Genomic DNA, 22,482 nt, shown 5'->3' with positions numbered 1-22,482 from the left:
GCTGGCACAGTGAGGGCAGCCTTCCCCCAGCCCCACTAAGCATGCCCACCCTCCTCTTTTAAGGACTAGCTCATCTTTATTAGGTAAATCCTTAATTGGGTGTGGAAATACACTCTAACTGGAGTGGAAACCCTGCAGCTCACAGACTCCTCACCTACAAGCATCACCTCTGCTTTAAGGGACAGCACCTCAGGCCCACAGCCCAGCTGGGAATTTGGGATCCTCTCCCAAACAGGGCTCTGCAGCCCAGCCTGGGGTGGTGCTGACAGCAGCTCGCCACTCTCATCAGTCCCACACCAGGGATGACCCTGTACAGTGCAACAGGATGCAGGACTTCTCATTAAAACTTATATTATTTTGCTGCTAATTATTGAGCCTTCAGCCTGAGCATTGGCCACCTTCCCAGCTAATGCCTTTCCTGGGAGACTTCAGACCCCCACTAAAGGGTAGCACATGAAGGGACCACTCAAAGCCTCAGCTGCTGCCCAGCTGAGCAGCTTTTTATCAGAGAAATTGAAAAAAAAATTAAAATACACTTTTCCAAGCGTGGAAACATCCCTGTGCTGCACTGAGTGTGAGGTGTGGGGTTTTATACCCCCCTGGAACTGCCAAGGCAGGTGTCAGCATGTCCCCTCAGCAGGCTCTGCCATGCCCAGCACAGCATCAGATGCTCTAGAAGACTGGAGCCCTGGGACAGGCTGCCCAGGGGGTGTGGAGTCTCCTTCTCTGGGGATATTCCAGCTCTGTCTGGACACCGACCTGTGTGACCTGTCCTAGGGAGCTGCTTTGGCATGGGGTTGGACCCCATGGGCTCTGGGGGTCCCTTCCAACCCCTACAATCCTGTGATTCTGTGAAGAGTTCTTGTCCCAGTCTGACACACACCCCCCCCAAGTATTGCCAGCGCCCCCAGACCCACACCACTGGCTCACAGCAACATCCCACAGCCTCTGAGCAAACACCCCCCCAGCAGAAAACACCCCCAGACACAGCCAGGTATCACCCACAACTCAATTCTCTACTTCTCCAAGTGAGAGCAGGAGACAGATCTGGGCTCCCGCCGGGTGGGATCTGCAAAGTTTATTTGACCCCCCCAAAAAAAGAAAAAAAAAAAAAAAGAAAAAAAAGAGAAAGAAAAAAGGAAAAAAAAAGGAAAAAAAGGCCTTTTCATGCAGAATCTTTTGGTTCATAGAAGAAGTTCCTTCCCAGCAGCCACCGGACAACCTCCCTCCTAAACCGAGAAATGAAGTGTCCCTGGAGCCAGCAAAATGAAACGAAACATCCGACTCTGGCAGGGAAATGTGGTTCCCATCGTTTGGAACAATATGGAAAAATTTGGCAAACAAGAGCTGGTCAGCAGTTCCCATCTCACGAGCACTACGGAGCTGGCTCCAGGCTCCAGCCCTTGGGTTGTCTGTCTGGCAGACAGACATATGTCCTTGTGCTGCAGGACCTGGGGACTCTCTGGGGTGCCCAAGCCAGGCAGGCAAAGCGCTGGTGCCATGTCAGCATTTTTACCTGGGTGATATAAATATAAAACATGGATACAAACGGGTTCTTTGTACAGAAAATAGCATCTCACAAGGCACTGGGGTGATGACCGGGCGGCCGCCCTGACTGGGCTTCTCCAGACGCCACTGAGCATCGGTGTGGGAAGAAGGAGAGGAAGGAGGGACTGGAGAAGTCCTGGTGCTGCCATCCAAGGGGGATTTCATCCCACCGCTGCCCCCAAACACCCCAGAGTAGTTTTTCCCAGCTGGATGGTGCTTTTCCGTGGCAGGGGTGGCGTGACCCTTCTGCAGGGGCTCTGGTCTCCTTGGGATGGCTTGGGGCTGGGTTTGGCCTGGAGGGAGGTGCATAGATCTGTCGAGGGGCTGGGGCTGCTCTGCCTGGTGCTCAGCTCCCTCCTCATGCCAGCAGCCCCAGCCGGGTCACCTTGGCCGAGAGGAAGGAGTGGATGATGAAGACGATGGTTTTGGGGCAGGAGTGAAGGTCCAATTGCTGTAAGAAAGGAACAGAGGGGTGTTTGCGATGGGGAGGGCTATTCTGGAGCAGCCAGCTTTCTGTGGGGACCACCCAGAGCCCCCCCAGACCCCACTGGAGCCCTGGGAAGGGCTGCGTACCGCAGGGGCTGCATATGGCCAGGGTGGATGAGCCGTGCCTCACCCCCACGTGCCAGGCAGGATGGTGATGAGCACAGGGTGGGGGCTCTGCTCCCCCTCTCTCCTCCACCCTGGGGACGGTGGGAGTGTGGGTGGGGGCAGAGAGGCTAAAGCCAACTCACAATCTCTCCCTCCGGGCCACCAAAGTCCAGGTAGAGCATCTTGGTGCCATCATCAGAGGACATCTGCAGCTTCTCAAAGGGCTGCTGGAGCAGGATGGTCCTGCCGAGCCCGGGCTCGCTGGTGGCGATGGTGAAGCCCTTGTCGATGTGGATGGACAGGGTGCAATCCTGCCCCTTCCACGTGCAGGCTGGGGGGCAGGAACGGGAGGGGGTACAGGGGTGAGACGGCGGCTGCCCGCCCCAACCCACCGCCCGGACTCCACCTGACCCCCCTCCTTCCCTCCCCCAAACCGCTGACCTGCCGAGACCTCCTGCACCAGCTCTGCCGCGCCGTGGGTACCGTCCACCAGCAGCCGCGTCCAGAGCGCCAGGTCGCGGGGGCTCTCCAGGCTGAAGAGGTGGGTCTGCACGCCCAGCCGGGTCCCGGTGCGCAGCGCGAACGACAGCTCCGTCTCGTACAGCGCCGAGCCCTTGGCCGGCCCCGAGTGCACCAGCCTGCGGCACCGCCGCGCCTCAGCACCGCCCCGCACCGAGCCCCGTACCCCGCACCGCGCCCCAGCACCGCCCCGCACTGAGCCCCATACCCCGCACCGCGCCAACCCACCGCCCCGCTCCGCGCCCCGCACTGCGCCTCAGCATCGCCCCGCACGGAGCCCCGTACCCCGCACCGCGCTCCGATCCGCCCCGCATCCCGCATCCCGCATCCCGCATCCCGGCGGTGGCTGCGCGGCGCGGTGCTGCCAGCAGGGGGCGCTGCAGCCCCGCACACCCAGCACCTTCCGCGGCCGCACCGCGGGAGTTCCCCCTCCGCACGCCGGGAGCCCCCCGGCACTGACACCCCGCACCGCCCAGGGACACCCCTGACACCCCCCCGGGCCCTGCCACCGCCCGGCAACGCTGCCGGCTCTGCCCTGACCCCATCCCTACCGGCATCCCCTCACTGCCACCACCCCCAGCCCCTGCCACAACCCTGGGGCTCTGCCCTGTTCCCAGCCAGCACCCCATCCCTGCCAGCACCCCCAGCCCCTGACACTCCCCCTGGAGCTCTGCCCTGACCCCAGCCCCTGACAGCACCCCCATCCCCGCCACCCCCTTGGGGCTCTACCATGACCCCATCCCTGCCAGCACCCCCATCCCTGCCACCCCTCTGGGGCTCTGCCCTGACCCCAGCCCCTGCCACCACGCTGTCACTTGCCAGCACCCCATGCCCCACACAGGGCAGGAGGGCGCTGGGCCGGTGGTCCCCACCTGGTAGCGATGAGGGGGTAGCTGTGCGCGGGCTTGCCCAGGGCGTCGCGGCTCTGCGGCAGGCTGCCGTACAGCAGCAGCTCCTTCTCGGTGAGGACGGCCAAGAGGTTCCTGGTGCCGGCGCTGGGGAGCTGCAAGGGGAGGGGGTCAGGGCCACCGGCAGCAGGTTGGTGAGGGGCAGCAGTGGCATTGGGGTACCTGCTCGGTCAGCCAGCCCACGTGCTTGATGTCCCGTCCAGTCACGGTGTTGGTGCCCGCCAGCTGGGCCCGCAGCTCCTCCTTCACACGGGGCAGCAGCGCGCCCGCGTTGGCCTGGATGGCGCTGAGCCATGACTGGGCCGTGGCCTCATCCTTTGCCCGCAGGAAGAGGGCAACGCGCCCGTCCGCCGAACACACCTCCAGGTACCTGCAGGGACAAGGTCCCACCGGGTCCCCAACAGCTCTCAGCACCCCGGGGCACCGCGGTGGCAGTGCCGCTCCCCGGCACCGTGCCCTGACCTGTGCTCTGGGTCGGCAGGGAGGCACTTGCGGGACACGTAGCACATCTTCAGAGGCACAGTCCTGCCCTCCCGGAGCTCCCGAGCGGGGAGGAGGGGGGATGACCGCTTCTGCAGGGCAGCAGGAGAGGGGTCCCAGCTGACTGTTGCCCCCGCAGAGGAGTTCTTGAAGTAGGGTGAGATCTCCTTCATGTACTTCACTGGAAAAGAGGCAGCACCCAGCTGAAGGCACAGCAGGGCCTGTGGCATCCTCATCCTGCCCACCAGCACCCACCTGCCCCCCTAATACCCTTTGGGCCCCCCTAATACCCCTTGCACACCCCTGCACCAGAGCTAGTACCTCCTTGCTACCTCCCCGGAGCCATCCCCCACCCCGGGGTTCTGCAGCTGGACCTCTGCTAAGCACCCCATGGGTTCAGGGAGGGGCACTGGTGGGAGAAGCTGTACCAGAGGGTGACATGACACCCAGCATCCCCCCAGTGCCTCTGCCCCACCATCCCAGCCTGAAGAACCCCTCAGAGGGGTAAAAACGTCCTTTCCTCCTTTTTTTCTTTCCTTTAACCCAGATGAGCTCTCAGATCCAAGTCTGGTTGGGTCCCCAGGGCAGCACATGGAGGCGGGAGGCGGGGAATGGGCAGGAGTCCCAGGCCAAAATTACACAGTCCAAACCGTGCTGGTACAGCAGGTCCCACCGCCAATTGGGAACAACAGCTCTCAAATACCATGGCTTGGCCCCAGGAAAAGCCCTGAACCGCCCGCTTGCAGCTCGCATGGCCCTGCCCCGTGAGTTAGAAACCAGCTTGTGGTCCCCAGCCAGTCTGGCTCCGGAGCCCAGGCCCTCAGAGCCGTGCTGGCTCCTGAGGTTTAGGGGAAGGGGGAGATAAAAGGCACCATGAACTGGTGGGGTCCCACAGCTATGCCTGGGATATCAGGTCGGCAGCACCAGCCAAAAAGCTTGGGCTGAGCGGGGTGGGGGGAATGCCCCACACGCCACAGCCCAGCGGGACCAGTCACAGCCTCACCCTGGGGACAGCACGGGACAGGGTGGTCGCTCTTGGGAAGGGGACAGCATGGGACAGGGTGGTGGCTCTGGGAAGGGCTGCCCTTCGGTGGCCCTTGGGGAAAGGACCACGGGATGGACACGTGCCTGCTGCCACGTCTCCAGCTGTCACCGCTGGTTCCACTCCAGCTCCAAGTCAGCAGTGTGGCTGGCAGGAGAGAGGACATGAGCTTGGCTTTGCAGCCGATGCTAGGTGGTTGGTTGGTGGACCATCGCTGCAGCAAAGCCACTGCAGCCTCATTTTGCACCAGTAAAAACATCCTTTCACCACCAGAAGAGACCCCGCGCTCAGAGCGTTATCAACCCCACCCTCCACCCGCCCACCACCCCCATCTCCCCCTTCCTTCCTATCCCAAAACCTCCAAGTCCCCAGACCCCATTGGGAGCAGCGGCGGGGCACGGCGGGGAAGCAGAGCCCCGCAGGGTGCCCCGCTCTGCCCGGACCCAGCAGGACGTGGCTATAAATGGCTGCGACGCCGCTGCGGCACGTGGGTTGGGTTACCCGCGCGGCGGCCGGGGCCGAGGGGGCGGCGTGGGGCCACCGGCCTCGTGCCCTGCGCCTCCCGTTATAAATAGCCGCCGCGCTCCCGCAGGCATCTGAGCCGGGCTGGATGTCACCCCGAGTCATGGATCTTGGCAGCGGGGACCAGCCATTATCCCGGTGCCTGGGAACTAATTGGAGTTCAGAAAGACACCCTTCAGCCGCTGAAACCCGAGCAGCGTCCCCGCGCCAGCCCCTGGCTCCCCGGGCACGCGGAGGACGTCACCAGCGTTCGCTGAGCGGTGGTGGGGTCACGTCCCGACGGAGCAGAGGAGAGGAACGCTGCCCGGCCCAGGACAGGGGTGCAAGTGCCTCTCTGGCATGTGGATTTAAGGCAGATTCACGGCTGGTGATGAAGCACCAACACCGGTTCCCACAGCACAGCAGGGTCCTGAGCCAGTGCAGGGAGCCAGGACACAATGGGGTGGGGTTGGGAGGGGAGTGGGGCTGTGATGCCCCCCCCAGGAAGCTGCTGGGCAAGCATCCCATGGGAGTTGCCACCTCCCCTGAGGAGAGTAGCAGGCAGCCCAGAGAAGCCCAACTGAAGCCATGAAGCTTTCCTGGCACAGGTGCTGCAGTCACACTTCTGCCGGTCCCTTCACTGCACAGACTTGCCTGGCATTGAATGGATCCATTAATTACACCCATCTCATGAAAGAGAACAGCTGACCATATTGAGCATCACCTCTGGTGCTGGCAACCATAACTCTTCTGCTGGGGTTTCGGTGCTTTTTAAAACCAGAACCCTGGCTGGGCTGGGGCTCCCAGCTGGCTCACACCCCACCAGGGATCAGCCAGCAGCAAGGAGTCCTCCCGGTCCCACTGCTCCCCGGGGAGATGGCCTGTCCCACTGGGCCTCTCTGGCATCAAGGAGGGGGGACAAAGAGCCCCTCAGGGTTCTGCACTGAGTAACACTTTATTTCAGGTTTTGGGGAAACAGCAGAAGTCTCTGGGGAGGCCACATGTGAGCAGCTGTTTGTGGCATCGCTGGAGCATTGTGGGCACCCTGAATTCTACAGCGAGTTGTGCTGGGGACGTGTCCAACCCAACACCTGAGGCCTGCCCTGCTTGGTCTCTGCTACAGTAGGGTGTTTCCCTCCTCCAGAAAGGGGCAAAACCATCAAAACTCCCTGGGTTTACTTCTTGGGCAGCAGACCCTCCTGCTCTGCCAGCCCATCCCTCCCACGGCTGGGAAATGAGCCCAAACCAAGCACCGCTGTGCCCTCGACCCCGAGTTACCACGACCTGCCCCACACACATGCTCATGGCTCAGCATGGCCCAAAGCCAAGCTCCTGAGCCCGGAGAGCTTTGCCAAGGAGCCAAAAACCTTCCTCCAGGCAGGAAGTCAGCCCCAGCCGCAGGGACACCCAGCAGTGGGCTCCAGGGCATCACCCACTGCCTGGGCCACCAGCCCCATGCTGGCACACTCTGCTTCATCCTGGCGACCATGGCATGGATGCAACGGAGAGAGGTTTAGCACAGCATTGCCAGTCAGGGGTAGAATGGGTCCTGCTGTTTGAGCTGCCAAGAGCTTTCCAGAAGCTTGCTAGCACAGCCTGTCAGAAAAGTCCAACTGTGCTGGTAGCCATCATGCCAGGCAGGCTTCCAGAGAGGTCCTGGAGATCCAGCGCTGGCCCTAAGGAGACACTAAGCCCGTCCCCAGATGGTCTCCCTCTGCCTCAGGACTAGGAGACACAGAATTAACATGTTCAATCAGCAGGGTGAGCAAACACACACCCCAAGGAGACACCCTGAAATGACCCATAACCATCAAGCTGACACTGTGACATGCTTCCGAAATGCCCACTGCAGAGGCTGCCCCGTCCAGCATCCCTGGCTCCAAGCACAAGACAGCAGCTGATGGTCTCTGCTGCCTTGGCCCAAACCCTTCCACCCCAGGGAGGAAGACACCATGGGACGCTGCAGGGTGGAGGTACCACTGCTGTCCCTCCTGGGACAGGCTGCCCAGGGGGTGTCTCCTTCTCTGGTGATATTCCAGCCCCGTCTGGATGCCGACCTGTGTGACCTGTCCTAGGGACCCTGCTGTGCCAGGGGGTTGGACCCGATGAGCTCTTGAGGTCCCTTCCAACCCCTACAATTCCGTGAGTCTGTGATTCCTGCCCCAAGACCCTGTCCCAGCACCCTGTGCCACATGCTGTGCCCCAGCACTTTGCTAAGGAACTTTCTCCTGTGCTGTATGGCCAGCAGTGACCCACAGGCTGAGTGACCCCAGGGAGATGGTGGGACAAGTCTCTCAGCTTCCATGGGAGGAGACATGTGCCCAGAAAACTCGCCAGGGAAAGCAAAGCCTAAGGGTAGCAAGGTGTGGAGAAGGTGGGAGGACGTGGACACCCACTGCCTCTCCACATCATCCCCAGGGCAGGTCCAAAGCCTCCGTTTCTGCTTGGGTTTGTTCCCACACCAAAACCACAGAGCACACAGAACACTGTCAAGGGCAAATCCAGCTGCTGGAAAGGACTGTCACATCTGCCAGAGGACATTCACTTCAGTGTCCCACAGAGGGCTGGGGACCACCTCAGGGCTTTCTCTCCTGAGCAGAAGGCTGGTGGTGACCGGGAACCACCACAAACCCCAGCTGCTGCCACCCGCCTCCACCCAAACCCCTTTCCTCTCTGTGTCGTGTGTTATTTACCCCAGGGGCACCTAAGTTTTCTGGGCATTTCACATTTCACACCACACACATCTCCACCCCCTGCGACTGCCTGGGCTTCCCATGGGTAGGACAACCAGCCCACCAGAGCTGAGCATCCCCAGCGCCGCAGGCTCCTGGTATCCCTCAGCTTTGCTGAACTTCAAGCTTCCAAGCTGTAACTTTGTGCCAAGTCCTGGAGAGCTGTGACAGCCCCAGGAGCTGTAGTGCAGATGCAGAGCCCCCACTGCCATGGAATGAGATGCCCACTGCTGCCCCAGTTAACTCCCAGTGCCAGTACATCACAGGGGGCTCAGCAGGACAATCGCTCCTGGCACCAAAGCCCCTCCCGGGGTGGGTGGAAGGACATGTACCAGCCCTTCCTCTGCTGAGGATGCTCTCTGGATACCAAGCAGTGGAGAGAGGGGGAGAGGGGAAGAGGGAAAAATAAGGTAAGGGAGAGCATCTCCTCCCAAAATAACAATGTAATATAAATATAGTCAAACTCCTCCTGCAAGTATCAAGAGAGCAGCTTGGCACATCCAAAATAAAACCTTGGCAGGACACCCCGAGAGGTATCTGTGTGTCCTCACGCCCGGCCAGCAAGGACACCCATGAGCCAGAAGCCAAGCTGGGGGTGAGATCAGGCCCGTGGAGCCACTGCTCATGTGTGGGTTAAATCATGTCACCTCCCAGCTCTGCCATTTCAGACAGTCTCACCACAAGTCACCATCCCGACCCACAGATGCAGGAACCATAAAGGAAGTCAGCATGGCCTGGGACAGCGCCTGCTCGAGGTTAAGGCTATGGTGGGCTTTTCACCCAGCCCTGGAGCAAGCCCGCAGCAGAAGGGAGTAGGGAAGCCCCCCTTTGCCACCTATGAGGGCCCCCTGTGCCCCTCAGCACTGCCACCTCTCCCCAGGGCAGGCCAGCTCCAGGAGAGCCATCGGGGTGACAGGGATAAGGCAGGGGACACCGTGTCCCGAAGCAGGACACCCCGACTGGGACTGCCACACGGTGCCAGCCCTGCCATCCTCCTTGGGCAGGGCTGTCCAGCGCCAGCCATCCCAACATGGTGGGAAGGGGAGACACACAGTGTGTGTACGTGACACCAAGCAGGGAAGACCCCTGCCCCACGACGCCCCTCACTGCCAGAGACCGACAGCAGCAGCTACAAACTGATCACAAGGCCTCCAGCACGTCATGGTGGGAACCAGCCCAGCCCCACTCTCCTCCCAGGGGTCCTCCCTGGGAGTTTTAATTAATTAAGAAGCCCAGCAGGTCATACCTGAGCTACAGCAAAGGCTCTGCCTGCGGCTGCCTCCGGGGAGGACAACCTGGCTGAGTCCCCAAGGGGATGGAGGAGGAGGAGGTCCAGGGAGAGAAGTTGTTCTCTACAGAAAGGGCAGCTCATCTCCACCTCCCGCAGAAAGGAAACCCACGCCAAAGTAAAGGATGAAAAGGAAATAACAGGGAGAGGGTGGTCCGAGAACAGCAGCTACGGGGAGGAATTCTGCAGCCTCCCAGAGAAAGAGGCTCTTGTGTTTCTCTTTGGTCAAAAAAAAAAAAAAAAAAAAAGGAAAAGAAAAGCAACCCCACCACCAACCCTCTCTGCTCCCAGCAGCTGTGCAGAGCAGCACATTCCTCCGGCTGAACCGTGGTCCTGCGGCTCCCAGGAGAGGAGGAACCCACAGCAGAAAGGGCTGAGCGAAGCTAAAAATGAAAATCTGGAGCTGAGACAATCTGGGAAGGTGCAGGAAAGCAAGGGCCACGGTGGTTGCTGGCTGCAGAAAACACACAAATCTTCTTTTCTGAGCAGAGTCCAGCATGCTGCCCCCACATAAATCCTCTCCTAGGGATGTGCAGTAGGACAGCTGCCCCAGGAAGGGTCTGCGGTGCCCCCTGTCAGCGGGGGTGGCTGGAGAGGGAAGGGTCCCATCCTCAGGGATGGAGCCTGGGTGGTCGCCCCTGCCCAGCCAAGCTGCCAGAGGGTGGGCAAGCACAGACAGATGTAATGTGTCCCTCCTCCCATGGTCCCAACCCAGCAGCCTGCCCCCACTCCCCAAGCAGGGCTCCAGGGGCTCCCGCAGCCTGACAGCCCCCACGGGGTAGGGAGATGCCAGGGACTGGCCAACCAGTACTAAGAGAGAGCCCATTCCCAAAAGAACCAGCTTCAGTCTCCCCTGGGCTGAAGAAGGCTGCGACATCCCGGGGATGTCTGTAGCCTCAACTGTCACATCTCGGGGAGCAGCACCATTGGGGTTCAGCTATCAGACACCCCCTGGGAGGCCCCTCCTGTGGCTGCACTCCTGAGCTGACCCAGCATCCTGCTCCTCCTGCCTGCCCAAAACCTACCCCAGCAAGGAGCAGCGTGCCAGTGACCCCATCCCAAGCGGTGTAAGCCTGCAGAGCCACACAGCCCTGCTCTAGCCCAGGGTGTGGGTCTAAATGAAAATCACAGGAAGAGCAGAAAGTTTTCCATGGCTGCAGGAACCTCAGGGCATGATGGTCACAAACCCCATAAACCCATCCCACGCCTCCTGTTACTGCCTGCCCGTGGTCCCACTGGGCATGGAGCAGTGGCACAAGCTTCTCCCTCTCTGGAGGGAGATCCCAGCAGTTACCTCTAGCTCTCTGGATGAGCCGTTAAACCAGGCTGCACATGTTGTTTTCCATTTGAAAGGGTATGCAAATGTGCATGCAGATGATGTGCCACCCACATGCTCCCAGCACATTGCCAGGAAAAATGGGGATCGGTCCCCCAGAAGCAGGAGAACCCTTGTCCCCCCTCACCTCCTCATCTCCTACCTTCCAAGACCACCTCTTTGCCTGTCTTCTTCAGCGCCTGCACTGCCTCGTCATGCGTCGCCTCGGACAGGTCGGTCCCGTTGACGGAGAGGATGGCATCCCCCACGTACAGCGCCTCGGTCTGATCCGCTGCCAGCCCCTTAAATATCTTGGAGATCAAGATGGGCATTTTATTCTCTCGGCCACCTTGAAAGAGAAGAGAAAGGATGTGTTTGTGGCTGTTGGAGCACATGGAGGAGCTTGTGGGGAGGGGGATGCTTAGGTACCAGACAGTCTCAGCGAGGCTGAGCCCTCCTCCCAGTGCTCAGCTGTGCCAGGACATCCTGCTGCCCCATTTCCTCAGATGCCCATGGCACCCTCATAACAACCTCAGTAACCAAAACACCACCAGGCTTTACAGACTGTTCCAAAGCTGCTGCGAACGGTCGCAGATGGAGCAGAACGAACACGTACCCTGACCACCTCCCCATCGATCCTGGCAGGAAAGTGTGTCGTTATTTGCATTATTAATTGTGTGTGCAGAGCGACGATCTCTGAGGACTTCATGATCCGAACAGATCAGGCAGCTGAACGTTTTTTGGAGAGGCAAAAGAGCCAGGGAGAAGGGAACCAATCCGCCTGCTCCTCTCCTCGCAGGAGCCTCTTTTACCTGCTGCTCCCCGTTCTCCTGCCTAACAGGATGCTATTCAGACCTCCCGGCAGCTTGGGGAGATCAATTTGCACGTTAACTTTTGAACCCGCAGGGAGATCTGAGCAGCAATGCCGCAGGCGTGCCAGGGAGCAGGGGTGCAGCAGCTACTGCCAAGCCCCAGCCCGGGCAGGAGCAGCTGGGGATCAATAGCCCCTGACGTGCCCCACACCAGCCTGTCCTGAGGAGCCTCCAAGAGATGATCTCTGGTCCTGGGGGAAGATGCAGAGCCCAGCCTGTGCCACCACCCACCACCCCAGAGCTGCTCTGAGCCAGGGCCACAGGCATCTCCTTGCTCAGACACGGTCTGAGCCCCTCGGAGGGCTCTGGCTATCAGCTGTCAGAGGCCCCCGCGGGGGCTGCTCCGAGCTGCTGAGCCCGTCCTTACGGCAGCGGCTCCCTGCCAGATCTGTCTGCACCAAGAGCCCATGCCAGGGCCCAAGAGCCTCCGGCAGCTCGGCTCCGTGCTGTCCGGCCAGCCACGGGAAGGCCAGCCCAGCAGCTACGGTGCCTGTCCCGCTGTCGCACCCGAAGGAGGACACCTCACCCACACCCCAGGCTGGGGTGCAGCACTGCTGGGAGAAGCGCAGCTGGCACGGGTTTTAATGGGGAAGTCTCAGCATCCGAGGAGCGATGCTCCCCGCCAGCAGCAGCGGTGGCACGGGCAGGGCCATCCCCCCACCTCTAACAGCTCCCAGCTCCCAGTTCGGACGGTGACTGCCCGGTTTCCGCATACAGCCCTGCCAAAATCAAGTTCTAATTGAACCCAGTGACGTTCCTCCTTTGCTGGGAGAGCCCCGGAGCGAGCGGTAACTTGGCAGCCAAGGGGGTGTTCTGAAGGGGGTTTTATGCTTCCCAAAAAGGACTGGCAGGCTTGGGCACCCTGCCGACACAGCCAGCGGCACCGTTTCGATCCAGTCCCAGCGCCCGGACATCCACAAGCCAAAATCTTCCTACTTCCAGAGGGAGCCAGAGGCTGTGGCCACGTCCCCTCCGAGCTGGGAGGAGAAGCCACGTCAGGAGGCCAGAGCGTGGCCGCCGCTGCCTGTCCTGCCCGCCCATGGAGTCACGGACCCCCTGCCCTCCCGGCACACTGGGTTACAGACCCCCTACCCTGCCCGCACACGGAGTTATGGACCCCCTGCCCTGCCAGCACACGGAGTCACAGAGCCCCTTGCCCAAGCACGGCGATGGCCCTTTGCCTGCCTGCTTGCTGCCTGTCTAATCCTCCTTTCACGGAGTTCCCAGCTCAGGCAGAGCTGCGTGACAGGCAAAGGCAGGCAGAAGCGCCATCCCTTCCCCGGGAAGTTTCCAGCCTGAAGTTCAGGCAAATCCCACTCGGGAAGGAAAACAGGGATGGGAACAGCGAGGCTTCCCGCTGCCCAGCTCCCCGGGAGCGGGCATCTCCCGGCTCGGGAATGAGGGTTCAGCGCCCCAGCTCTCCACGCCCGGAGGTCTTCGAGGGGTTTGGGATCGCTTGGTTTTGCCAACGCTTTAACAGGGACATTCTTGGCACGGGGAGGGGGGCTGGGAGGGGACAAGGGCTCGCCGGCTGAGCCCCGCTTTGGATGCAAAAGGGCAGCTTTTGTGTAACCGGGTTCCCTGCGCGTCCCACCTGCCTCAGGAGACGGCACCCTGCCCCTGAGCGCAGCGGGAGGGACAGTGGGGGTCCGGCTCCCAAACACCGGAGACCCCCCTCTACGCTCCGGCCGGTGCTCGGCGCTTGCCGGTCACTGCTGCACCCCAAAGCCCGCTTCTCCCCGGGCTGTCTGTGCTGGCCCCTCACTGCCCCGCGCCAGCGCAGTGCCGAGGGGTGCGAAGCCCCCAGCCCCAGCTCCGCTCCCCCCGCGGGGTGTGATGCCGAGCAGGGGAGCGAGCGGCCGGGAAGAGGCAGCAACAGGTCCCGGTGCCCGGTCCCGGTGCCCGGTCCCGGTGCCCGGACACATCCACCCCCCACGGCCCCGACCCTCACCTTTGATGCTGATGCCGAGCCCCCCCACGTCCTGCTTCACGACGCGCACCGTGCGCCTGATGTTGGCGAGCGCCTCGGGCACGGCGGAGCCCGGTTCGCCGCCGTTCAGCTGCGCCGCCGGTACCTCACCGGGGCCGGCAGCGGGACCGGGACCGGGACCGTCGGCCGGGCTCACCCCCAGCACGTCCTCGGCCAGGGTGAGGAGGACGCGGAGCCACTGCCCGCCGGGGCCGCGCAGCTCCAGCAGCCCGGTGCGCGGGGCGCGCCTGCCCGCCGCCATCTTCCGCGCCTGCCGCGCCGCCCCCGCCGCTCCCACCGCCCCGCTCCGCGCCCCGCGCACCGCCCCGCCGGGGGCTCCCTGCTCCGGCCTGGGATGGGGCGTGGGGGGCGGGACCCGCATCCCCGGGGACTGCCCGCTCCGGCCCGGGATGGGGCAGGGCTGGGGGGAGGTTGGGACACACCCGGGTCCCCGCTGCCCGCCGGTGCTGCCCACCGTGGCCCGGGACGCGGTGAGGAGGGGGCACTTAGGCCCCCGGCGCTCTGCCGTGGCTGGTCCCGGGTGTGGGACGTGCCGGGGGGTCCCCGCGCCGGGTTGTGTCGTGGGAGGAGCAGCGGGAGCCGGGCTGGGGGCGACTGGCTCAGCCCGTAGTGTGTGTGTGCCCCCCGCGGCAACCACAGCCTCCCCGAAGTCACCGTCCCCGCGGCGGGACGCCAGCTAGTGGGGGGCCCAGCGGTACCAGGGTCTGGGGGCCCCACAAGAGCACTGGGCTGAGGACCCAGAGCACAAACCTGAGGGCAGGGCGGGATCTCGGGGAGCCCAGGGAGCACCCCACTCCAGCACCCCTGCCTTAGGGGGAGCCAGACCCGGGGGTGGGCGCTGCGTCACAGGGGCTTCTGTGCCATGCACCAAGTTCCCAAAACACCTGTGGCTCCTCCAGAGGAGCTGGAGGCCCCACGGTGCCCATGGGGCTGGGCAGGGGCTGCCTCAGCCAGCCCCGCACCGGGAATTTCATGGGACCTGGTTTCTTTGGGGTGACCCCAGGACAGACACCTCCTAAACAAAACCAACCACAGCGGGTGTTAGACCGGAGCGAGGCAGAGGGAGGTGGTGTTAGGGACATACAGAAGAGGCCGTGTTTCCCTTGCTTGTCCTGGATCTGGAAAGCAGGAACAATATCTTGTTGCCTTTGGCAGGTTTGCATTGTTTTCTGCAGCCAAGCAGCAGCAATTAGGAGTGAAAATACCTCTAGGAGCGAAAATACCTCTTGGTGCATCCCCCATGTGTACCCTTTGCACTCCTGGAGCTTTGGGCAGCTCCAGGGTCTCTGGGATGGGGCTACCGAGGTCCCTGAGCCTCTGTGGAACACAAGGATTTAGAGTATAACGTATTTATTGTGGGCTGGGAAGGGGACATGGCGAAGGGCTCTGGCTGCCTGGGCTGGGGTGTCACAGCCTGTGCTGCTGAGCTCAGCCCTTCCCTGGCTGGGGGCCACAGCCAGCCCGGAGCATCGGCCACGCACAGAGGGGAAAAATGCTCCTCGGGCTCCCTCCCACGCAGCAGCAGCTGTGGAATTTCTTGAGGTTGCAGCAGAGCAAACCCTGAAGGTTATTCCTCTACAAAACAGACAGCTCACTCGTATTCCTGGCTTCCTTTTTGCTAAAAAGGCTGGGGCTTGGCTTTAAGTGTCTCCCCACCTTCCCAGGACCGTGCTGCTTGCTGCAGTGAGCGCTTCTGCACGGCCCCATCACCCATCCGAAAATATTTCCCTGTGACCTCATCCCCTACACACCCCACGGGGCCATCCAGGGTCCGTGCTGCTCCTTGTGTGTACAGCAAAGAGGAATTTTGTCCTTCTGTCCTCGAGTGGAGATGGGGCTCGTTCTCCCTGTGCCATCCCTTCATTTATATCCCCTCATCCCGTGCTGGGGCCAAGGGAGCTCCGAGATTTTGGAGATGTTTGCCACAGTCCCTGCCCACCAGCTCTCCCCCCACCCCGTGCGGATGGGCTTCGTTAGCACGAAGGTGCTTCCAGGGGGAAGCGGGACACAATGGAGCTGAGGGGCTGCAGATAGAGCAGACCTGTGGGCCCAGACATGCTTGGGGACTCCCAAAGCTCTTGAGGTCACAGCAGAAAGCCCACCCCATGGCCAGCACTGCTGCATGGGCTGCAGGACCACCAGCTCCCCCCTTCTCCAGAAATTAATATTCCTTTGGCAATCGGATCAATCACACACATGGGAAGGAGACCCAAGGCAGGTACCACAGCATTGGGTTTCTTCTAATGCAATTTGGGAGCCCTGAGGGCCCTTAGGACCCGGGTCCCAGATGGGGAGGCCAAGTAGAGCAGGGGGGACATCAGGGAGGAGTGGCAGGGCTCAGCAGACTGGTGTAGCATTGTGGGGGGGTCGCTCCAGGCTTTAATCAAAGAAAAAACCACTTTTCCAGCTCCTCTGCACAGTTGGGGCGGACAAGAGCTGTGTCCCAGGGATGCTGGGCACTCACAGACATTCTGGGGAGTCCTGGTGCCCCCCAGACAGAGGAGCTGCTTCTTCTGGGATTTCCCCGCAGGCACTGCTCCCCTGCTCGGGCTCTCAAGCCCCCCTCTACTCAGGCTCCTCAGATTCCCAGGAATTCTCAGGAATTCCTTCGTGTCCCAGGGCTGGGAGCCCAGTGCACGGTGTGGTCCCGGCTGGATCTGACCCTGTACAAGACACCCCGAGCGTAACCCCCGTGCTGCGGTGTGGGAGGACGGGCTGCAGGATGGGAGGCTGGAGGGTGAAGGCTCTGGCAGGGGCTGGGAGCCAGGCCCAGCTTCCAGGGATGCCAGTGGCGTTTGTCAGGGCCCCCGCTGAAGGGAGGCAGGAGGGGAGGGGTGGGGGGGGTGGGGGGGACGGGGCAGGGGCAGGTTGGGGGAGTTGCTTGAAAAATTGCTATTCACAGAAATAGAAGCTCCCTGCAGGAACACACACGCGTCGGTGACAAAAGCCCAGCTGGGAATTTCTCCCTGGCAGCAGGAGCGGTGGGAGGGAAAGGGCCCCCGGGGAGCATGGGAGGCTGCAGGGTGGGGCTGGGGGTGCTGCCAGGGCACCCAGACCCCAGCCAAGGGAAAAAACACTGCTTTTTAGCTGGAAAAAGCATCACTGGTGTCTCCAGCCATCCCCCAAACAGTCCCCAGGAGGTCAACCCGGTGGTGTGGGTGCGATGGGCTCCGTGCCCTCCACGCCAGGCCCTTCTCAGGGTCCTGTTCAGGCCCTTCCCCAGCTGGCTGCACCCTGGGCTGAGCCCATCCTGGCATTTTCCCTGCCTGATCTCTCGGGTCCCCTGAACTTCAGCGTTATCAGCTATTATTAGACTCGTTCCTTGGCATAGCTGGGAGCTGTGTCAGAGCCCACCCATCTATTTATAGCATGCCATGGTGAGATGTTTTGTTGCTTGTGTTAATTAAATTAATTCCTTCTGAAACAAAAATGTAAGAACTGAAGAGCTCACAGTTCAGTCCCTGGAACAATGTTCCTGAGCCACGAGGATCCAGGTAACATCTTGGGCTGCTGGATGTGCTTGGGATGCTCCAACAAGGCTTATCCCTCAGCACTGGGGAAGTGCTGCTCTGCTCAGCGTCCCCTGGGAATCTGGAGAAGGATGGGAGGACACAGCACCAACACTGCCCTGAAGGACTGAGCCCCGTGGAAACCCCACAGGGAAATAAATCAGGTTTTATTATGTAGTTGTTCGTATAGATAGATTTATATATTTTAATACAGGTATGGATAGATTTGACCATGCAATATGCATTCAACCAACAGATTCATCCTTTTTTACATAGGAAAGGCAGTGAAAAGGCATTGTCTGACCTTAATTTCACTGGAATCTTAGTCCTTTAACTTGGGAGCCCTTTCTCTTTGCTTTGGGACACAATTAGTCCCTGCAGTTTCCTCTGTCTCAGTCCAGACTCTTCTCTTTCCCAGTAAGAAAGGCACCGTCAGCTGGGCTCTCACGGTGGGAAAACACTTCTAGTGCAGCGTGGCAGATCTTAGGCTATCAGAGCAGGATCAGTTCTGTCAAAGAACAAGAACATGGGGAAAAGCTGAAACAGCTTTGGGAAAGGCCAAAAGCTCAGTGTTTGGTGGGGCTTCTGTCTCTCAGATGCTGTAAAACCACGTGGCAGCAGTGGCAGGGCCATCAATCAGCCCTAAGGATAACTCAGCAGATGTAAATGAAATGTAAAATCAGCACATGAGTTGCAGATCGTAAACTCCACTGTCCCACCTGCAGTTTTGATTGGGCTGATTTACCTCTCCAGCCTCTTCCATGGGGAATGGGGAAGACACCCCCAAATTGGTTAATTTGCATCTTGCAAAGGAAAGTGGTGTTTCCTCCTTGCCAGGCACAAGGAAGGAGTTGTTCCTTGGACTGCTGAGCTGGTGGGCTACAGTGCTGGAGAGGCCACCCACTGGTGTGGTATCTGCAGCACCAGCACCCCTGTGTAGCCAGAGCTTGTGGGGAAACTGAGGCACGAAGCGAGGGCAGGCAAATCCCAGCTCAAACCAGGCCTGCAAAGAGTGCTGGGGACATTGCTGCTGTGGTCCCTGGCTGCACAGGCAATGCACAGGAGCTTGGAGATGTCCAGTGTTGGTGATGTGGCCTTTCCTGTGGGCACAGGAAACATCTCTCCTCCAGGCAGCACCAGCCCAGGCAATGCTGCCTGCCAGGCTCTTCAACTTCTGGGTGCTTTACTGAGCAATATCAAACCCTTCCCTGCTCCCCAGCTGCTCCAGCCTGGCTTTGGTTGGATCTCACATGTTTGCCAGGGAGGCTGCTAAAATCCTGGGCAGGCTGCAACTTCAGGGTGCTGACAGACAGACAAACACACTTGCAGGCAAAACCACCCTCCCCAGAAAACGCAGTCCCACACACAGAGAGGGTTTCTGGATGTGGCACTGCAGACAGGGACCCTCCCACACCCCTCCCAGTGCCTCTGGGCCCCATACACCCCCAGCAAAACCGCAGACTGGGAGCCCCATCCCCTCCTGGCTCTGCCACAGCCCTGGGTTGCCCATGGGAAGCAGCAGCTCCCCTGGCACAAGCCCCTGGGCTTTTTTTAACTCAACAAATAGAGCTTCAAAAATGTCACTTCTTTCTGCTGCCATCGTTTCTTTGTGATGGGTCATCAACATGACAACTGTCTGGAGCAGGAGGAGCCCCTGATGGATGCTGCTTCATTCTCTGGCTCCAGGGATGTTCACAGAGTCACCAGGTTGGAAAAGACCTTTAAGATCGAGTCCAACCATTCCTGTCCTGTGCTAAACCATGTCCTTAAGTACCACATCTACCTGTTTTTTAAACACACCCAGGGGCAGTGACTCAGCCCCTCCCTGGGCAGCCTGTGCCAGGCCCCGACAACCCTTTTGGGGAAGAACTTTCCCCTCACATCTGCTCTGACCCTGCCCTGGGGCAGCTTGAGCCCATTGCCCCTTGTCCCATCTCCTGTCCCCTGGCTGAAGAGACCATCGCCCACCTCTCTGCACCCTCCTGGCAGGTCAGTGGAGGTGGGGAGAAGGTCTCCCCTCAGCAGGTCTCACAGGTCTCCCTCAGACCCCCAGCATCCTTGCCGGCTTGGCTCGGTTGCAGGCTGTCCCTAGCACAGTGCAGAGGGGAGGAGGGCTGGGAAGAGGCTTGTGCCCCGGAAAAAGGCTGTTCAGGAGCGCAGGGGGCTGTTCCCCAGGTCTGGCTGGGAACCCCCTTCCCTGCGGGGCCGCTGCCCAGCCGGGGATGCCGGACCCATCCTCCCGCGGGCCGTCCTGCCGGGAGCGGGGCCAGGACCAGCTCCCGCTCCCTGAACAGGCAGCTGCAGGATCTCAAGCTGACAGCAGATGCCAGCAAAGAGCCGCCCTGCAGCCAGCCGGGGCCTGTCGTGGGCAGGGGGGTGGCCCGAGCCCTCCCTCCCTGGGCGCCGGGGCGCCTTCTGCCCCAACCCACCCATCTGGCTGGGTGCTGCCTGGTGGGGGACAAACAGCCCCCCACTCCCCACCTCGGGACCCGGAGGAGGGCAGGCGGTGCTTGGCAGCCAGCTGAGAACCCCCCCACTCAACTCACAAATTGTTTCATCTGCCCTGACCCTCTCCCAGCCCAGAGGAGCAAGTAGGGCTAAGGGGGCACTGGAGAGGGATTCACACCTCCTCCCAGTAATTCTGGGCTCTGGGCTGGTTCCAGCCTGGGGTGGTTTCGGGGTGGTGTCCATCAGGGTCCTGGCTTTCTGCTCAGGACCATGACCCCCAAACCCACCCTTCCCTTCTTCATCAATTCCCCTCCTAAGGACCTGGGAGACACCTCACACTCCCTCCCTGTTTTGCAGGCATCTGTGATGCTCCTGCTCCCCAACAAGAGCTATTTTTACCCCCTGGCTGGACTCACGCTCCCCTTGCTCTGCCACCAGCCACCCCTGTGCCCAGCACACCCCCAGCTCCTGGCTGGGACCCCACTGCAGGCTCTGCTTGCATCCTCCAGGCACCCCACAGCCAGGAGGGATGCAGGAGGGGCCCCTTGCCTTGTGTTTATGGGCATCACTTCTGCGGGTCCCAACCACCGCCCTGGGCAAAGCTCTTTGTCCAACTTCACAAGGAGCTGGACCTTGTTCTACAGGAGGGTGTATGCAAATACATGCGTGGCCCCTGCTCCATCCCCCTTCCCAATGGTCTTTTCAGGTCCACGGACCCTCAATGAGCTCAGGGCTCAAGAACTTTGCCAGGTCTTCTTGATGGTCAGGGAAGGGTGTTGGACCTGGAAAAGCCCCAGCTCCTCTGGTCCAGAGGCCAGGCAGGGGCTATGAGCTCTCCTCATCCTCTGTGGAGCTGTTGGAACCCCATGTGCCCCAAAAGGACCTGCCACAGCCCCAAGCCCCAGGCTGCTGCTGCAGCAGGATGCATGCTGCCCATCTCAGTGCCACTTTTAAGGCTCTTGCACCAGGCATCAGGGCAGCAGCTTGGACCCACACAGCAAGGGAAAGGCTGAGAAGGGTGGATTACAGGGTGGATGCTCCAGGCATGAGCCCTGAGGTGGCTTGCACTGGGGCTGGAAAGGCTGTGGCAAAGGAATGGGGGGAATCACCCTACTGTGTGCTCCCCATTCCACCTATGGCATCTCCAAAGGGTCCCACCAGCACAAGAGGCAACCCAGGGACAGCAGTAGTGGCCCTGGGACGGACACCCTGAACACCACCCACTGTCCCTGACTGGCCCCTGCTCACCTCTGATATGGCCCTTTGCTCCTTTCCAAAGAGAGGTTTTAATTTACCCTCTTGGCTGGTGAAATCCTATCCCAAGCAATTCCCCAGCCGTGCCTCCAAATCACAGTAATTACCTCATTACTTTGATATTAATAGAATTCATATGGGCTGGAGAAGATAATTGAAATTAGCCCCATGTCGTCAGTGAGGGGATCAGAGGGGGTAGCGGGAGGCTGAGCCAGATGAGGGGTGCAGGGCTGTGTCCTGGCTGGATTCTGGCATCCTCAGTGGGTCCTGGGGCCAGTGATGCCCACGGGGCTGCATCCCGGCTGGTCCCAACCCCAGGGATGAATTATCACCTGGAGTTTGGAGTACCAGAAGGGAGTAGGCAGGACAGATGCCCGTGTGCATCCCTGTTGGGCTCCTCTGAGTCAGTCTGGGAGGATGCTCAGCCAGACCCTGCCCCTGCTCTCGAGCCGCTCACCCTCCCATTGTCCCCTGCCTTGTCCCCTGCTCCAGGCCAGGGCACCCAGCAAACCCCCATCAGCAACTCCCGCCATGGGGCCGTTCATCCTGGGGGGAAGAAAGAAAGAAAATTAAAAAAATTAATTATCCAGAAGGTGAACAAAGGCAGGATGGTGCTGAACAGCTCCCAGGGGCGATGCCGTGGCCCTGCAGTCGGCCACTGCCCCGCAGGGCCGGGATGGAGCCATCCCACCGCCCCTCTGGCCCCAGGCGCGGGCGGCCCCCGCCCCACCTGCTCCCCCTCAGATGGAGGTGACCCCCGACAAAGGCCGGGGCCGCGTCTGCCACCCTTGGGCTTTGCCCCGACACGTGTCTCCTTAACCTCTTCCTTGGGACCAGCTGCTACCGGGGGTCCCTCCTTTGTGGCCCCGGCGAGCGGCAGACGAGTTTCCCCATCTGGCCGGCGAGGCCTCGTCTGTTGGAGACCCCCCGCCCCGGCTTATAACGGCATTAACCTCCCCGCTGCGCCCTGCCCCGCTCCCACCCCCCAACCTCCCCCTCAACTGTCACCAGGCGCCCCGTGTCCCCGCGGGGCCATCGGGCTGGGGACAGCCTGCATCCCGGGATTATCACACCGCCCAGCCAGCACGGTGCAGGGACAGGGAGCCCTGCCTGCATCCCACACAGGGATAGGGAGCCCTGCCCACACCCCATGCAGGGACAGGGAGTTCTGCCTGCACCCTACACAGGGATGGGGAGCCCTGCCCACACCCCATGCAGGGACAGGGAGCCCTGCCTGCACCCTACACAGGGATGGGGAGCCCTGCCCACACCCCATGCAGGGACAGGGAGCTCTGCCTGCACCCTACACAGGGATGGGGAGCCCTGCCCACACCCCATGCAGGGACAGGGAGCCCCGCCTGTACCCCACACAGGGATGGGGAGCCCTGCCCACACCCCTGACACTGCCATGGGGGCTGGGGGGCAGGGGACAGCCAGGGGCAGTGCCAGGGCTGGCAGCAGCCCTCTGTGCCTGGCCAGAGTGTC

General features: G+C 61.1%; 1 protein-coding gene across 2 annotated transcripts; it reads right to left on the bottom strand.

Annotated features, from left to right (window-relative positions):
* Positions 1 to 1,048: 1,048 nt before the first annotated feature.
* Positions 1,049 to 14,046, bottom strand: SNTA1 (syntrophin alpha 1). 2 transcript variants are annotated; one of them, XM_084271359.1, is made up of 8 exons: positions 13,748 to 14,046; positions 11,088 to 11,273; positions 4,029 to 4,227; positions 3,729 to 3,936; positions 3,531 to 3,661; positions 2,581 to 2,777; positions 2,283 to 2,470; positions 1,049 to 1,999 (listed from the first exon to the last, which is right to left on the bottom strand). In XM_084271359.1, exons 1-8 carry the CDS (start codon positions 14,025 to 14,027, stop codon positions 1,907 to 1,909), a joined length of 1,482 nt encoding a protein of 493 aa, XP_084127485.1. In that variant the 5' UTR covers positions 14,028 to 14,046; the 3' UTR covers positions 1,049 to 1,906. The 2 variants fall into 2 exon arrangements, with proteins under 2 accessions (XP_084127485.1, XP_084127486.1); XM_084271360.1 differs by having other exon boundaries at positions 2,581 to 2,686.
* Positions 14,047 to 22,482: the final 8,436 nt, after the last annotated feature.

The sequence above is a fragment of the Gallinula chloropus genome (genome assembly GCF_964237585.1).
Source record: "Gallinula chloropus genome assembly, chromosome: 16".
NCBI classification, from domain to species: Eukaryota; Metazoa; Chordata; class Aves; order Gruiformes; family Rallidae; genus Gallinula; species Gallinula chloropus.
The sequence above is the reverse complement of the archived record's forward strand: the minus strand, read 5'-3'. Positions and strand labels throughout refer to the sequence as shown.

Excerpts from the sequence above, each read along its gene's own strand:
- SNTA1 (XM_084271359.1), bottom strand. The coding sequence starts at position 14,027 with ATGGCGGCGGGCAGGCGCGCCCCGCGCACCGGGCTGCTGGAGCTGCGC. Across the intron at positions 2,471-2,580 it reads GGTGCAGGAGGTCTCGGCAG|CCTGCACGTGGAAGGGGCAG; the intron begins GTCAGCGGTTTG and ends CCTGCCCCCCAG. Across the intron at positions 2,000-2,282 it reads GTGGCCCGGAGGGAGAGATT|CAATTGGACCTTCACTCCTG; the intron begins GTGAGTTGGCTT and ends CCTTTCTTACAG.